An 18,496-nucleotide genomic window follows, 5' to 3' on the forward strand; every position below is an offset into this window, starting at 1 on the left:
TTACTCGAACTAACTGAAATGTCTTTTTCCAAAGCTGTTTCACAGAGGAAGACTGCACTGTAGTTCCTTCTCTAGATTGTCGCACAGATGACAAAATGGTAGATATCGAAATAGACGACAGAGGGATAGAGAAACAATTAAAATCGCTCAAAAGAGGAAAGGCCGATAGAGGTACTCAAAGTACCCTCCGCCACACACCATCAGGTGGCTTGCGGAGTATGGATGTAGATGTAGAATGTTGTACCAAATTTAAATTATCAGATTGCATTTCGCATATTCCCACTCAAATTTCAATAATGCAGGTCATCATTTTGGAACTGTTGATATGTGATACCAAATGATGATTCTCAAACAGGTAGTAGCTAGTCTTAAGGCTGTGCCTTGAAAGCCAGTTAGCTCTGTGTAGCAGTGGTTTAGGGGCATGGCTTCCTTGGAATACGGATCTTAATAGGTGTCCCGAATGCTCTGGTGTTTCAGCCTAAGGGTGTCCTACCAACCTGCACACAATTTTCATGTTCCACTGCTTACGTCAAAAGGGAATGAACAGAGTTGCTGAAAATTCCTTATCAAATCGCTGTCTCTGTATCTACCTGTTATGCTTTGATGTGTCATTAATCGATGTTTAGTGTTAATACCTTTGGAATAAGTTTGCAAATGTCCCGCCAGACTGCACGGTAATAACATGAGTAACATAAGTATCATCACCTAGTGAGAATGTCACGAATGATTTGAGGAAAAACAGCAAGAAATATAACCTCTGTGCGAAATGTATTCTATTACTTTAGTTTCCTTGCTTGCAGACTGCAGGTAACATGCATTATTAGCAAGTTTCTTTTTCTGAGTGTGCTATGCGTGACTTCAGTTAGTTTTGCTTTCTTGTGAATAACAGCAGCATACACCTGATGGGTACCTGTTCGATTTTACACAGAGTACGCGAAGGAACTTGCCCCCTTCTTACAGCGGTGTACCGTAGGTCTCTAGAAGAGCATAGCATTCCAAAGGATTGGAAAAGGGCACAGGTCATCCCCGTTTTCAAGAAGGGACGTCGAACAGATGTGCAGAACTATAGACCTATATCTCTAACGTCGATCAGTTGTAGAATTTTGGAACACGTATTATGTTAGAGTATAATGACTTTTCTGGAGTCTAGAAATCTACTCTGTAGGAATCAGCATGGGTTTCGAAAAGGAAGGTCATGTGAAACCTAGCTGACGCTATTCGTCCATGAGACTCAGAGGGCCATAGCCACAGGTTCACAGGTAGATGCCGTGTTTCTTGACTTCAGCAAAGCGTTCAATACAGTTCCCCACAGTCGTTTAATGAACAAAGTAAGAGCATATGGACTATCAGACCAATTGTGTGATTGTATTGAAGAGTTCCTAGATAACACAACGCAGTATGTCATTCTCAATGGAGAGAAGTCTTCCGAAGTAAGAGTGATTTCAGGTGTGCCGCAGGGGAGTGTCATAGGACCGTTGCTATTCACAATATACATAAATGACCTTGTGGATGACATCGGAAGTTCACTGAGGCTTTTTGCAGATGATGCTGTGGTGTTTCGAGAGGTTGTAACAATGGAAAATTGTACTGAAATGCAGGAGGATCTGCAGCGAATTGACGCATGGTGCAGGGAATGGCAATTGAATCTCAATGTAGACAAGTGTAATGTGCTGCAAATACATAGAAAGGTAGATCCCTTATCATTTAGCTACAAAATAGCAGGTCAGCAACTGGAAGCAGTTAATTCCATAAATTATCTGGGAGTATGCATTAGGAGTGATTTAAAATGGAATGATCATATAATGTTGATCGTCGGTAAAGCAGATGCCAGACTGAGATTCATTGGAAGAATCCCAAGGAAATGCAATCCAAAAACAAAGGAAGTAGGTTACAGTACGCTTGTTCGCCCACTGCTTGAATACTGCCCAGCAGTGTGGGATCCGTACCAGATAGGGTTGATAGAAGAGATGGAGAAGATCCAACGGAGAGCAACGCGCTTCGTTACAGGATCATTTAGTAATCGCGAAAGTGTTACGGAGATGATAGATAAACTCCATTGGAAGACTCTGCAGGAGAGACGCTCAGTAGCTTGGTACGGGCTTTTGTTAAAGTTTCGAGAACATACCTTCACCGAGGAGTCAAGCAGTATATTGCTCCCTCCTACGTATATCTCACGAAGAGACCATGAGGATAAAATCAGAGAGATTAGAGCCCACACAGAAGCATACCGACAAGCCTTCTTTCCACGAACAATACGAGACTGGAATAGAAGGGAGAACCGGTAGAGGTACTCAGGGTACCCTCCACCACACACCGTCAGGTGGCTTGCGGAGTATGGATGTAGATGTAGATGTAGATAGACTGTGGTAGAAATGTTCACCTCTTTCACTCTGTATCCCCCCTAATAAAAATAGAAAATTATCCCATGGAAGAGCAACAGATATTTCCTTCACCTGAAGAAAGTTGGTGTAGCTGTGGAGGAAACCCGATTCCCAACAGACTACTCTGCTAGTAACATTACTAAAATCCTCCAGTCTGTTATGCTGTGGTCGTCTCAGATCTGTTATGTTGGATCCTCATTAGCCGCTTTTATGTCATTTAATTCTCTCTGTAGAGCTGTACCATCGGAAGCAAGGCAGTATGTTGGTTGGTGGCTGGTATCCTCATTCTCTAACACGAACTGCATGCAATTATTAACTAGGTTTTTTATTAACATAAACCAAGAGCTACTTAGCTTAAGCTGACATGTGCTGTGGTACAAGCTCTCTGTGTAGTTCACCTTAGCCTCACTGCTAGTGAAGTAGAAGTCTGCAATGTTTACTATAAGGTTGCTATATGCTGCCTGTCTCTGTGCTAGAGGTTAAGTCTGCGGCTCCGACTTGGTGACACTCTGGAACTCACTAGGTGCAACAGGCTCAAACTTAATTGAACTAACTGGGACAAACTAACTAACTGGCTCACCAGTCCACTGTGGCGATCCTAAATACTGGCAGCCGAGAGGGTGTTGGTAGCACGTCTGTCTGTCGTTGGCCTCAATCGATCTTCTTGTGACCACTATGCCACACAGTGTGCTGGTGCCAGCTTACGCCAGCACATGTTAATTAATGTGCCCTGGAAGAAAACACCTAACAGCCTGGAGAATTTCAGTAATTTTAACCTTTCTGGCTGTGAAAGTTTAAATTTTACAGTAGTCTTATACTCTGTGACATTACAAAGCCTATTACAGAACCCAAGCTGACTCCAGAAGGGAAATGATTTGAGGCCAGAAAACTAGTTTTAGTTAACAGATTATACTTAGTACTTCTATGAGAGTGATAGCTGAACATATATAAACAAACATAGATTTTACATTTTGTAATATTTACATACGTCAGGTCGGGAGGTCATGTATTAGATGATTATAGATTTGATCTTTCTGCTATCTCCACCGCTCCTCATCGTGGGTGATGTTAATGCCCACAAGAGTTTATAGGACAGTTTCAAAATTTCCCAGTGGTGTGGTCTACTAGAAAAAGTGTTTTTAAAATTATAATCTCTGTATCTCAAACTCTAGGTCTTCCACTTTAACTTTGCATATGGCTCTGTCTCGGCTATCAATATTTATCTGTAAGATTGGCTTTCTCCCACCAACCTTTTGGAAGGTGCTTGCCGATGTATGCAACAGTGACCAGTTTCTGATGGTTCTATGGTTCTCTCTCTGCCATACTGAAACCCATCAAAAATGCTCACCAATCTTGAATTTAAAGAATGCCAATGACTTTTCCTTAAATCCTGGTCTTGCCTCCTAAGGGTGAAGTGAAGATATCCTCTGACAGACCAATACTGTGATATCACAGCTGACAAAAGCAGAAACCTCTCTTTCTTCAGGATTTCACTGCGAGAAACCTATACTCTAATGAAACCATGAAATAGCCATCAGCATTAAAAATCATAGACAGGCTCTCCAGCAACATGAGCAACATTCATTGAGAGATACACTTATCACCTTGAAAAGTCTTTGAGTCCATACTCACACTCTATTTTTAATCCACAAGAAAGAATATTGGGTAATATTTGTAACCACTGTAGGGACTGTCACCACCTCCTCTCAAATATGGACAAAGTATGCAATATTTGTGGACAACAGCTTCCTCTAGTAACCAAGGCATCTGTTAGGATAATGTCACTTAGCCTGACTCATCATTGTTGCTAAAACTAGCAACACACTTTGCCTAAACCACAGCATCTGAAAGTTACCCTCCCACCTTCCACCTCCATAAAAGAATAGCTGAGAATATTTATCTGGGCTTTTATTCTGAAGATGAGCTTTTTTATATAATCACACATGCTCACATGATACTTACAGAAGTGACTCTGAGCACACCATAACTCACTGCCATCCCTGAGGCATTCAAGACCTTATTTCTGACCACCAAAGTCTTTGAGTCCACCATACCCACAACTATGGGCATAACCCTGTAAACAAACTATTAGATCATTTGGCCAAGGAGGCTGTCAGTAAGGACCAGACATGATTTGTAATTAAAGGCTCTGAGACAGAGCTGCCCCAAAATACATATTAAAATAAATTCCTAAATAATGTTTCTTGACTTCCGCAGGGCATTCGATACAGTTCACCACAGTCGTTTAGTGAACAAAGTAAGAGCTTATGGACTATCAGACCAATTGTGTGATTGTATTGAAGAGTTCCTAGATAACAGAACGCAGCATGTCATTCTCAATGGAGAGAAGTCTTCCGAAGTAAGTGTGATTTCAGGTGTGCCACAGGGGAGTGTCGTAGGACCATTGCTATTCACAACATACGTAAGTGACCTTGTGGATGACATCAGAAGTTCACTGAGGCTTTTTGCAGATGATACTGTAGTATATCGAGAGGTTGTAACAATGGAAAATTGTACTGAAATGCAGGATGATCTGCAATGAATTGACGCATGGTGCAGGGAATGGCAATTGAATCTCAATGTAGCCAAGTGTAATGTGCTGTGAATACATAGAAAGAAAGATCCTTTATCATTTAGCTACAATATAGCAGGTCAGCAACTGGAAGCAGTTAATTCCATAAATTATCTGGGAGTAGGCATTAGGAGTGATTTAAAATGGAATGATCATATAAAGTTGATCGTCGGTAAAGCAGATGCCAGACTGAGATTCATTGGAAGAATCCTAAGGAAATGCAATCCGAAAAAAAAAGTAAATAGGTTACAGTACACTTTTTTGCCCACTGCTTGAATACTGCTCACCAGTGTGGGATCTGTACCAGATAGGTTTGATAGAAGAGAGAGAGAAGACCCAACGGAGTGCACCGCGCTTCGTTACAGGATCATTTAGTAATCACAAAAGCGTTACGGAGATGGTAGATAAACTCCAGTGGAAGAGTCTGCAGGAGAGATGCTCGGTACGGGCTTTTGTTGAAGTTTCGGGAACGTACCTTCACCGAGGGGTCAAGCAGTATATTGCTCCCTCCTACGTATATCTCGTGAAGAGACCATGAAGATAAAATCAGAGAGATTAGAGCCCACACAGAGGCGTACCGACAATCTTTCTTTCCATGAACAATACGAGACTGGAATAGAAGGGAGAACCGATAGAGGTACTGAAAGTACCCTCCGCCACACACTGTCGGGTGGCTTGCGGAGTATGGATGTAGATGTAGAATGTTGTACCGAATTTAAATTATCAGATTGCATTTCCCATATTCCCACGCAAATTTAAATAATGCAGGTCATCATTTTGGAACTGTTGATATGTGATACCAAATGATGATTGTCAAACGGGTAGTAGCTAGTCTTAAGGCTATGCCTTGAAAGCCACTTAGCTCTGTGTAACAGTGGTTTAGGGGCATGGCTTCCTTGGAATATGGATCTTATAGGTGTCCCAAATGCTCTGGTGTTTCAGCCTAAGGGCGTCCTGCCAACCTGCACACAATTTTCATGTTCCACTGCTTACGTCAAAAGGGAATGAACAGAGTTGCTGAAAATTCCCTATCAAATCGCTGTCTCTGTATCTATCTGTTATGCTTTGATGTGTCATTAATCGATGTTTAGTGTTAATGTTTCGATACTGTTTTAGACAGGTTTTTTTTTTAAACTTCCTGGCAGATTAAAACTGTGTGCCCGACCGAGACTCGAACTCGGGACCTTTGCCTTTCGCGGGCAAGTGCTCTACCATCTGAGCTACTGAAGCACGACTCACGCCCGGTCCTCACAGCTTTACTTCTGCCAGTATCTCGTCTCCTACCTTCCAAACTTTACAGAAGCTCTCCTGCGAACCTGCAGAACTAGCACTCCTGAAAGAAAGGATATTGCGGAGACATGGCTTAGCCACAGCCTGGGGGATGTTTCCAGAATGAGATTTTCACTCTGCAGCGGAGTGTGCGCTGATATGAAACTTCCTGGCAGATTAAAACTGTGTGCCCAACCGAGACGCGAACTCGGGACCTCTGCAATATCCTTTCTTTCAGGAGTGCTAGTTCTGCAGGTTCGCGGGAGAGCTTCTGTAAAGTTTGGAAGGTAGGAGATGAGATACTGGCAGAAGTAAAGCTGTGGGGACTGGGCGTGAGTCGTGCTTCGGTAGCTCAGATGGTAGAGCACTTGCCCGCGGAAGTCAAAGGTCCCGAGTTCGAATCTCAGTCGGGCACACAGTTTTAATCTGCGGAGGAAGTTTCATATCAGCGCACACTCCGCTGCAGAGTGAAAATCTCATTCAAGGTTCCCCCCCCCCCCCCCCCCCCTCCTCCCCGCTGTTGGCTGGTCTACCTACCTTTGGAATAAGTTTGCAAATGTCCCGCCAGACTGCACGGTAACATGAGTAACATAAGTGTCATCACCTAGTGAGAATGTCACGAATGATTTGAGGAAAAACAGCAAGAAATATAACCTCTGTGCGAAATGTGTTCTATTACTTTAGTTTCCTTGCTTGCAGACTGCAGGTAACATGCATTATTAGCAAGTTTCTTTTTCTGAGTGTGCTATGCGTGACTTCAGTTAGTTTTGCTTTCTTGTGAATAACAGCAGCATACACGAATTTGAAACCAACACAATGTGATTTCATTGTGCAATTTATTGGGTAAAATTTTGAAACATGTGGTTAAGATGAAAGTGAAGTAAGTTGGTGCTCGCAGACCAATGTAAACATGACTCAAGAACAAAAACAGGCAAGGGTATACAAGCAATTTTAACAGAGAAATGCACAAAATGCAGCTGAGTGGATGAGTGTAGTTTATCACTTAAAAGGCATATTTTTGTAATACACAAGTATAAATACGACAAATATGGTGTGTAAACTACCATGGTGGTCTGCTCTGGTTGTGCATGTCAGCCAATCACAGCACAGGATCCATGATGTCACAGCAAGATCGCTGTTTTGTCAAGCGAACTTGTCTGCCACCCCCACCATATTGTCCCTCCCCCTTCCCGCTCCAGCCTCCTCCTTACCCCCACCCAGTCGCCACTCCCATCATGCACTAGTGCTGCTGCTCGTAGTGTGGTTTCAGTTGCCTGGGACTGCAGGTGTGTGTTGTGTGTGTGTGTGTGTGTGTGGGGGGGGGGGGGGTCATCTCTTTTTTTTTTTTTTTTTTACGAAGGCCCTAATGGTCAAAAGCTATAATTGTGAGAGTATTTTTGTTGTGCCTATCTGTGACTCACCATCTCCACTATATGGTGAGTAGTAACTTCCTTTCTCATAATATTGTTACATTATTTCCATCCTGGATTTTCTGTTGTTTGATTGCTGTCTAGTTCTTGACTCAATATGAACAATGACCCACATGTTTCAACAGTTGTGGCAGATGTTTGGCTATGCCATACATTGGCAGATTTATTGTGTTTGCTTTCATATCTAGTGGGATTCCCTTGTTGTGTGTTTTTGGAAGGTCATACAGCCACTGTGATGCAGGTGCTAGGGGTAAAGCATTCTGACAGTATTGTTGTCTGGACCTGAGCTCTTGAAGAGTGAGGTAGTCTTCTGCATCACATGTTGTGGATTCTACTCGATTTGGTTGTATGTGATCCTTTAGCAATGTGTCAGTGTTCTGGCACTGATCATTTGACATTAACAACATTGTCACATTGCCTTTGTCTGCTGGTAGGGCGACTACATTGTCGTCCTCTCAGAGGGCCTGTATTACCCAGCATTCTGCCACCGAGATGTCGATCTTCGGCGTTTTGGCCTTGTCGAGGACTGTGCAGGTCTTCCTTCTCACTTCTTCAGCAGTATCAGAGGGGAGCCCACAGACGGTTTGCTCGGTGCTGCTGCTGATCACGTGTTTAACGTTCTTGCAACTGGTGCTAAATTCAGATCTTTTGGCAACACAGACATTGTTGCCTCTTGCAACTGGTGCTAAATTCAGATCTTTTGGCAACACAGACATTGTTGCCTCTTGCAACTGGTGCTAAATTCAGATCTTTTGGCAACACAGACATTGTTGCCTCATGCAATGGCTTTCTGCTCAGATTGATGATGGGTCTCAAATTACTATTGTTGGTGTTCTGCAGCTAGCAACTGGACGCTGATGAAACTTGTACTGTTTTGCTGTAGCTCTCCACTTGCAGAGGTCTGTGAAGGTGTTTCCATCCACTTACTTCTGAGTGTAGGCTGAGATACTTGAGGCAAGGTGCAGTTTTGGAAGTTCTAGTCTGCTAACACAGATGGGCTCCCGTATCAAGCTCAAAATGGCACACTGTAGACTTAATTTTGTTGCAAGAAGGTGAGGCTCCTGAGCAGCCTTGCTTTCTTGATCAGCAATTTTTGTAGCATCTTGAAGCTCTGCTGAATCTACATCTACATTTATACTCCGCAAGCCACCCAGCGGTGTGTGGCGGAGGGCACTTGATGTGCCACTGTCATTACCTCCCTTTCCTGTTCCAGTCGCGTATGGTTTGCGGGAAGAACGACTGCTGGAAAGGCTCCGTGTGCGCTCGAATCTCTCTAATTCTACATTCGTGATCTCCTCGAGAGGTATAAGTAGGGGGAAGCAATATATTCAGTACCTCATCCAGAAACGCACCCTCTCGAAACCTGGACAGCAAGATACACTGTGATGCAGAGCGCCTCTCTTGCAGAGTCTGCCACTTGAGTTTGCTAAACATCTCCGTAACACTATCACGATTACCAAATAACCCTGTGACGAAACACACCACTCTACTTTGGATCTTCTCTATCGCCTCTGTCAACCCGACCTGGGATCCCACACTGATGAGCAATACTCAAGTATGGGTCGAACGAGTGTTTTGTAAGCCACCTCCTTTGTTGATGGACTACATTTTCTAAGGATTCTCCCAATGAATCTCAGCCTGGCACCCGCCTTACCAACAATTGATTTTATATGATCAGTCCACTTCAAATTGTTCCGTACGCATACTCCCAGATATTTTACAGAAGTAACTGCTACCAGTGTTTGTTCCGCTATCATATAATGATACAATAAAGGATCCTTCTTTCTATGTATTCACAATAAATTACATTTGTCTATGTTAAGGGTCAGTTGCCACTCCCTGCACCAAGTGCGTATCTCTTCATTGTAGTGTTTGCGGTATGGAAATGTAGCCATTTTCGTTGTCCTGGCGTTAGTTCATTTTGTCTGCTACTTTGCTACTAAGCTGCTTTCAAGAATATGTGTTTAGTTACAGCCAGTTCGAAGGATTTTGACTGTGGACATTTTCAAAGAAAGTGCCAGAAATGTTGGAGAAGTTGGTGGGATTTAGTTCATTCGTGGTTTGGATCTGTTTGATTGTAATGTCACTTTTAGTAACAAACTAACGATGCTTGATGATGAAAATCTAATATTCTCCTCATTATTTTTTCCCTACATGTTGTATTTTAAACTGTCCTAAATTAATACTTGGGCATTTTCTGTTTTTCTCTTGTGGGAACACGCCAGAAAATAGGTTGACATCAATTTTAAATAAAAGGTATAATAGAAACCAGTTAATGTATAACTATCTCTATTGGTTCATTTGTGAGGAGGGTATAATCCAGCAGTATTTCTGTGTTTCTTTTCTGTGCCTATTTTTACACTGAGACTTTGTTTCTGGGTTTGACAGCTAACAAAGAAATTATTTCAGGAGGAGATGTCAAGTTCTTTATTGAAGTTACGATATTTCTCCTGACTGGAAATCTGACACCAAACTGTAGTTGTTTCTTAAGGTCAGAAATCACTGGTTTTTCTTTGGATATTCTATAGTTCCCTTATTCAAAGTGATTTTCGCTGATGTATCTCTTTTCAAATATTTCTGTAACTTGGATGCTTAGTTTCTGCATTGCTATGTTATTTGCTTCAGTTTTACAACCGTGAGAAGAGTACTAATGTTCAAAGCACCAATAAAATATCTACTTTTGGGCAAAGACGTTTGGGAAACTTTGGTGCATTCCTGCATATTTCATCTTTATTAAAAGGAACAATGCATTAAAGATGCTATGTTCCTTTTTTTAATTACTTTGTGTGGCATATGAGTGCAGGACATGTGTGTTGATAAGTCTCTGTTCCTGTTTTTGCACTTTATTGCCCCATACATATCCCACAGCCTCTTCCCCTGCTCACCAACACTTTTAGCTTAGGAGTATGATGTTTTGTAACTAGTATGTTGAAAAAATGGAATTTCAGGTAATTCAATTGTGTTTTGTATGTGTACTGTATGTGTACATCTGGACGGTACCAACTTCATAAAATAAATTATAAATGAAATTGGTTGATTTACTTTGCTTATGTCTTGGGAATATAGGTCACAGATAAAAATGAGCAGCAAAAAACATCCTCCACAGATAAGTTCTGTTTATTTTTTCTGCTGATAAAATTAAATTTTTAACTATATGCATTGTTGCAGTTGGCATGTGCTGCCTTTAGGTGGGCTTGTAGGTGCAGTTACATGGACACTGAAGAGCCCACTGCTTATAATAGGCATCCCTACACTACTACTGTATGCTGCAGTGCGCTTGGCAGGCGAACGGTATCACAGACGCTGCTTGCGGTCCGTGGCGGCTCTTGTTGGAGCATTGCAGGAACTGCAGACCACTTCCAAGAAGGCACTCAGACGTGTGCAGGAGAATGAGCTGATTGCACGAGGTTTCATGTTGTAAGTAACAGCTCTATTAAATGGATTATTTAGTTTTATGGCATATGTTTAAAAGGCTGAGGTAAGCAAAACATACCTCACAATAAGAGGTCTCACTTTTCAGCTTAGAGAATTTGAGGCCAACAATACAATAAAGCAGCATAAACTGAAAGAAAATGTAAGCATTCAATTTATATATTTTTGTTTATTATTCCATCACCTGTTTACACAGCACACAATATGAAAACATTACAAACTGCATCAGAGATCAGGAACTAAAAAATTAAAATGTAGCAATAATCCATCAGTTATTATTAGGCACAAAATTCGCAGAATACCTACTGCAGATTCTATTAGGCTCTAAAATCTGAGTACCTGTACCTGACCACAAAAAATACTCAGTAACACTTACAATGTGTACTTCATCTGTCTGTGAAGGGAAAATACAGAAATAATAAAATGCAAACTTTTTAAGAAAAGACCACTGCACATGAGGTGCTCACTTGAAAAGACAGGACAAGACACTCTGTGAGAGTGAAATGCACATGCTTCTTGAAACTTCCAGGCTGGCTTCTACCTGGTACTCTGAACACGTCTATGCATAGACACGTTCAGAGTACCAGGTGGTGCGCGTAAATATGTTCAGAGCACACAGAGACAGGTACAAAGGTGCGCGCGATAACATGTCCAGAGCAGTTAAAGGGTTAAACCTGAATTCTGGACTGGGACTCAAGCATGGGATCTTTGCCTTTGCTCAGTCAGTAGAGCATTTGCCTGCCAGAAAGTTTCATATCAGTGCACACCCTGCTGCAGAGTGAAATTTCATTCTGGACCCTTCCACCATGATTCCATCATGGGAAAAGAGTCCCAGGGACTACAGCTGTCCTGCTTGTTGCTGGTGGAAAACACACAAGTTTGAAAACAATAAACTGGTAGCCAATATCGCAGGAATTCTTTTTATTCCATGATTACCGGTTTCGGTGAAACTAAAACCGCTATCATCAGATCTAGGGAGGACAGAAAACAGTATAAAAGTGGGCTTGGATTCCACTTATATAACACGCATACATACAAAAATTTAGGTACATACCTAAGGACACATACAGGTTACAACATCAAGGCAGACAATGGTGATATTAATAGTTGCCTATAACATGCAGGCCTTACAAAATTGTCATAGGTAGCACATAGGCACCCAAGAGAGATGACATTATAAACGTTAAGTGTCTCCATCACACAGAAGGGCAAGCTAGGTACTACCGCAATTCCGGCTCTGCTCTTACACTACAGGCCGCGTCGCGAGATGGTGCTAGCAGAAGAGGCACCAATGACGGTCACAGCTCATGTCATAACAGGCTCTGCGTGTGTGGTAACACTATGTCATTAGCTTGTACATAATTCTGAGACTGCCAAGTGACACAGCTCAACTTATTTTGGGTATATTACACACACACACACACACACACACACACACACACACACACACACACACACACACACTACCTCACCCCATGCCTCTGCCTATCACATCACATTGGTCACACTTTGTCACGCTCACTGGTGCTGGCTCAGCAACAAATTGTAGTTACGTTGCAATTTAATACACGTGTACTATTTTAAATCTCCAGTGCTACCTTGTTACATTTAGTTAAAAAAAAAAGTTTCCTGGAAGCTGCTGCAACACCATTCCGGCATGTTCCAGCTGAAATTAATCCCTGGTTGTCAGGGAAACAAAAAATGATTGCAAGGATGTTTTGGCATTCCCTGTATATAAGTACAACATGAGAAACTTCTCGGGTGTTTTAAGGGTTGACTTGGCAGTCTGAAGATAGCACCACACACACTGTCTGACCAGTCAGAACAGGAATAACAGAGATATGGCCACTAGCCTCCATGCCACCACCAATCTGCACAACACCCAACTATCTAATTCTCTCTGTTTTAAGTGGCACTTGTGTTGCACACAGCATTCAGTTACTTCTTACATGAGGTTTGGTGTACTCAGTGTGTTATGAGTCAGTGGCTGTCTTTTATCAGTAGTCATGTATGTTCAATCTCCTTTGGCACCAAGAGTAATGGTTCCAGCCACTGCTGTTGCAGTGTGCACCTTAATTTGCTGGACATGTTGCCACAATAGCCAGAATTGCAGACAGTTTTTTGGCTATCCCGGGCATGTCAGAGCTATTCCTTTGTTTATACTTGAATGCAGATCTAGGTGTCACTCTTCCCATGGCTGTTTTTTCTAAACACATGCTTTAGGCATTCTAATCACGGTTCCAAATGGTTAGTGTCATAAATAACTCTTTCTATGTAAGTGAATGTGTTTAGGCAGTCCTGTTCTGTTTAGGCAGCCCTTTTTGTGCATTACCTGAAGAAAACTTCACACATTTAGGTACAAGTCAAGTCAGTTATAAGCACCAAGAGGCCACGTTAATAAAATGTTGATGCACCAGTGAAAGCATTCTGTCAACATTAGTGCCAAATCTTTGAAATGTCCCATAAATATATTTGCCCCTGCAAGTCACAGCGGAAAACTCATTGGAGTACTGTCTGTCATCTGACAATGCTTTGTAAGAAGTACATGATGTTGTATAGTGGCAGAATGGACTAATAATGTCTGATGGAAATTTTTCAGGTACCAGTTTCAGTGTGACTTTCACTGGCTATACTTGGATTAACAGCTACATCATTGGAGCCTATCATCTGTTTTCTTGAGGGAAGTCATTTTCCTGCATAGGCTGTATTATTTTTGAAATAATCACTGTATTTCATGATTTAACTGTTAGCTAATTTCACCTGCTTGAGCATTATTAAGGTACCTGGTGATAAAAACAATACCAACATTTACAACAGCTTCAAGAACAAGTAAGAAATAAAATCAGAAATATACACACATGAAAATATATGCACTTATGTTACTTCCATCACTGCAAAACATTGTAAACATGTACCCTCATGCACTGAGATGACACAATTTGAGGGATAATGACATGCACATATACAGATGGTAGTAGTATCATCTGTGCAAGGTATAAAAGGCCAGTGCATTAGTGCAGCTGTCACCTATACTCCAGTGATTCATGTGAAAAGGTTTCCAATGTGACTGTGGCTGCATAACTGGAATTAACAGAGACTTTGAATGCAGAATGATAAGTGGGGATAGACACATGAGACATTCTGTTTTGAAAATTGTTAGGGAATTCAGTATTCCAATATCCACAATGTCAAGAAATTGCTGGGAATACTGTATTTCCGGCATTACCTCTCACCACAGACAACACAGTGTCAAGAGCCTGCTCTTTATGACCGAGAGCAGTGGTGTTTGCTGCTGGTGCTAACAGACAACTGACATTGCGTGAAATAATTACGGAAATCAATGTAGAATGAACGTCGAACATATCTGTGAGGACAGTGTGGCATTAATGGACTAAGGCAGCAGACGATCAACACGAGTACCTTTGCTAATAGTACGTTATCATCTAAAGTGCCTCTCCTGGGCTCGTGACCATGTATGTGGGACTCTTAGATAACTGGAAAATCATGGCCTGGTTAGATGAATCCCAATTTCAGTTGGTAAGAGCTGATGTGGTAGAGTTCAAGTGTCATGCAGACCCCACAAAGCCATGGTCCCAGATTGTCAACAGCGTACCATGGAAGTTGCTGGTGACTCCAGAATGGTGTGAGCTGTACTTACATGGAATGGACTGGGTTCTGGGATCCAACTGAACCAATCATTGACTGGAAATGGTTATGTTTGACTCCTTGGATACCATTTGTAGCCATTCAGTGATGAAATTTTTATGGATGACCATGTCATTGAGCCACAGTTCTCGAGTAATTTGAAGAATGTTCTAGACAATTTGAGTGAATGATTTGGCCACCCAAATCACCCCACATGAATCACATCGAACATTTATGGGACATAATGGAGAGGTCAGTTCGTGCCCAAAATCCTACACTGGCAACACTTTTGCAATTATGCTCAGCTGTAGAGGCAACATGGCTCAGTATTTGTGCAGGTGACTTCCAACAACTTGTTGAGTCCGTGCCACGTGAAATTGTTGGGCTGCTCTAGGCAAAAGGAGATCCAAAACGATATTAGGAGGTATCCCATGACTTCTGTCTCGTGGGTTTATATTCCAGATATGTGTGGTGGAAACAACATGTGATGGCATCCTAAATAACAATTTTGTACAAGCAAGGTAGTTATGGCACAACCTTTTTCCTGCCATCAGTATTGTCAGTGGAGTTAAGAACTTGGTTTGCGCAGAGTCCAACTTTCAAACCCAAAGGTACCTCCAATTTTTTGTCAGCCAATAGGTAGTGAGCAGAGGGCTCATGCTGTCAGTGGCTATCATGTCCGTATGAATTTTTGGCAATCTTGTAAACATCAAATTTACTGCGGAGGTAGAGAGAGACAGTAAACTACACTTTTAGGATATGACACAAAGAGCAGGTAGCAGACTTAGTCTTGGAAACCTGTGCATGTGGACATGTGCTAAATGAGACATTTTGTTCATGTAGCATGAAGAAAGCTATCTTAACATGATATCTTACAAAATAGGAGCTACAATGATGGAAAAAAATAGTACACTCTTTTGGAGGTTTTCACTTCACTCGAGATTTATTGTTGCAACAATGGATATGGAGTACATGAAATGATTACATTTACAGATCAATAGTACAATTGGTTCTGAAGTACTTGGTATCGACCCATATGGAAACACCAATATTAGGACAAGTGCTGACTCTGGCATACAGTTGATTGTACAGATGGCAAATACTGTCCTGGGATACATTTTGCCATGCCTGCTCGACCTGTTCACATAGTTCTGTAAGAGTTGTTGGTTAATGAGTTGCACAAGTCACATCTCGTCCCATCATATCCCACACCTGCACGATTGGAGACAAGTCCAGAGATTGTGCTGGCCAGGGAAATTGCTGCGTGTCATGCAGAGCATTTGGGTTTTACAGGCCGTGCGTGGGTGATCATTACCCTGTTGCAACAACCCATCACCTTCCTGTTGCAAAAATGGCAAAAGAACGGGTTTAAAAACATTCTGCACATACCAAGCACTGGTTAGCATCCCCTCCAGAAACACCAAAGGTGAATAAGGGTTGTAGTTTATGGCAGTCCAGACCATAAGGCCTGGTATGGCACGGACGCACTCTGTGAGACAGAGCTCACCAGGTCTACATCATAAGCGCAAATGACCATCACTTGCGTGCAGGCAGAATCTTCTCTCATCACTGAAAACAGTGATGCATCAGACCATCTTCCAAGTGGTCCTCTGATGGCACCAGTCAAACCATGGAAGTCGCTGCCCTGGTTTGAGTGGAAAGCTGGCTAGAGACATGCGTGCCCATAGTCCAACTGCTAATAACTGGTTTGTAACAATTCGTGTTGACACTTCTGGGCTCACAAGCCTTCTTATGTGTGTGGTAGCTGCACAATCTACCACTGCTGCCCTTACAGTATAAAGATCTTGGCAGGTGTCTGTGCTGCATAGAGGTCCAGATCCTCGTCTATGGGTGTGAGAATGTTCGTTGACCACTGATACCAGCGTCATTGCACAACTGATACATCATCTTTAACTTGTGTACTAACACTCTAAAAGGACTGTTGTGTCACTTGTAAGGCCACAATGTGACCCTTTTAAACTTGCTCAGCTGGCTTTAGGAAACATGTGCATCTCTGTGGCATGTTTTCCAGTTTGCTTCACATGTTTGCACCACACTGAGTCTTCTAGCTGTGAGCATTCCTTCTTAAAAGAGTAAATACAGGTGGCACTCTGATAGCTATGCCACTATGCTGTCTGTTGATGGACAATGCTGAAACTATTATCAGTACATCTACTATACCCGAGGTGGCATATGCCATAATAGAATCAAAATTGACGTAATCTTTCCAGGTGTACCAATTTTTTTCCCAGCGGTGGATTTTCAATAATAATCATTTGCAATCAAAATAAGAACTGCTTAAGTACAAGTTTAGAAAACACAGCTTTAGTAAGATTGATTTTTGATCCACATTTTGTATATGAAACAAATGAGGATCAGTGATATGTATGGGGAGACCAGAAAACCTTCTGCAATCCTGCAGTACTGTAGCACCAAAACCAGTAGAATCAGGTGCTGATTGCAAAGTCATAGTCTGAAGCTGATGTACTGACTGCCAACATAGATCAGACATACACAGTCACCACTGCAGGATGACCTTGGTTTCAGGACATTTACTGTGTGCCACATCCCACCAAATATTATGATAACTGTATTGACAAGATCAATCAGTTTTAGCTGAATGCCACACAGAGCAAAAATGCTATTTAAAGCAGAATGAGTTAGCCAGCCTGTGACGGTGGAGAGTAGATTGTAAAATGATCATTGAATAAGATTCCAAGAGATGAAAATTCTGGCTCACAGAGAATCGCATTGGGGCTTTGTTATAAAATTGCCGACCAGCATATAATATGGGCATGCAAAACATATATTCTAGACCACCTAATTACGAACCTATCCAAACTTTTTGAGAGTGGTAGCAGTAAAGTGACCACGATCCTGTTACAGGAACAGTTGTCACCAATTGCAAAAAGATCATCAAGAAAGCTCAGATAGTACTAATGTTTGATTGAACTGATAGAAAGACACTGTCAACTAAGAACTAAAAATATTTGAGTCAGATCTGGGAAATGCAATAAAATTGGGGTTTAAGTTGAAAGATGCTATAAATCATGGTATGCATAAGTACTTTGCAAGTAAAGTAATAAAAGACAGCAAAGATCCATCCTGGTTTAATTGTATCCTTTATAGAATATTAGAAAATCAGATTGTATTACAGTCTCACAATAAGAGAGATTGCAAGGATGAAGAAGCAGAAAAGTTGATGACAACTTGTGCAATGTGAGAAGAGCAGTGCGTAAAGCCAGCAATATTTTTTCAGTCATATGCTGATGGTTTATCAGAAAATCCTAGGAAGTTCTGATCATACATAAAGTCAGTGAATGGATTCAAACCTTTCACTCAATCTCTCGTGGATCCCTCTGGTATCTAAACTGAAGAGGGTGGACAGAAAGCAGAAATTTTAAATTCTGCATTTGAATATGTCTTCATTCAAGATGATGGCACTTCACCAATGTTTGATCACTGCACAGACATACAGATGAGTGATTCCAATGTTAACCCCTCCGGCATTGAAACACAACTAAATCTACCAGGGCCTGATGGAATTGCAGTTGGATTTTACATTGAACACACCATGAAAACAGTAGATGAGTCTTGTTATTTGGGCAGCAAAATAACTGACAATGCCAAAGTAGAGAGGATATAAAATGCTGATTGACAGTTGCGAGAATAGTTTTTATGAAAAAGAGTTAGTAAAACTGAATGTAAATTTAAGTTTTAGGAAGTTTCTGCTGGAGTTATTTCTGTGAAGTGTAGTCTTATACAAA

General features: G+C 41.6%; 1 protein-coding gene across 1 annotated transcript in view; it reads left to right on the forward strand.

Moving 5' to 3' along the window:
* Positions 1–18,496, forward strand: part of LOC124613306 — a 106,076-nt gene that overhangs the window by 48,584 nt on the left and 38,996 nt on the right. Inside the window, exon 4 of the mRNA XM_047142001.1 lies at positions 10,821–11,069. Coding sequence (XP_046997957.1) covers positions 10,821–11,069 — 249 coding nt within the window. The remainder of the gene's footprint in view (positions 1–10,820; positions 11,070–18,496) is intronic.

The sequence above is a fragment of the Schistocerca americana genome, chromosome 4 (genome assembly GCF_021461395.2).
Source record: "Schistocerca americana isolate TAMUIC-IGC-003095 chromosome 4, iqSchAmer2.1, whole genome shotgun sequence".
Classification (NCBI taxonomy): domain Eukaryota; kingdom Metazoa; phylum Arthropoda; class Insecta; order Orthoptera; family Acrididae; genus Schistocerca; species Schistocerca americana.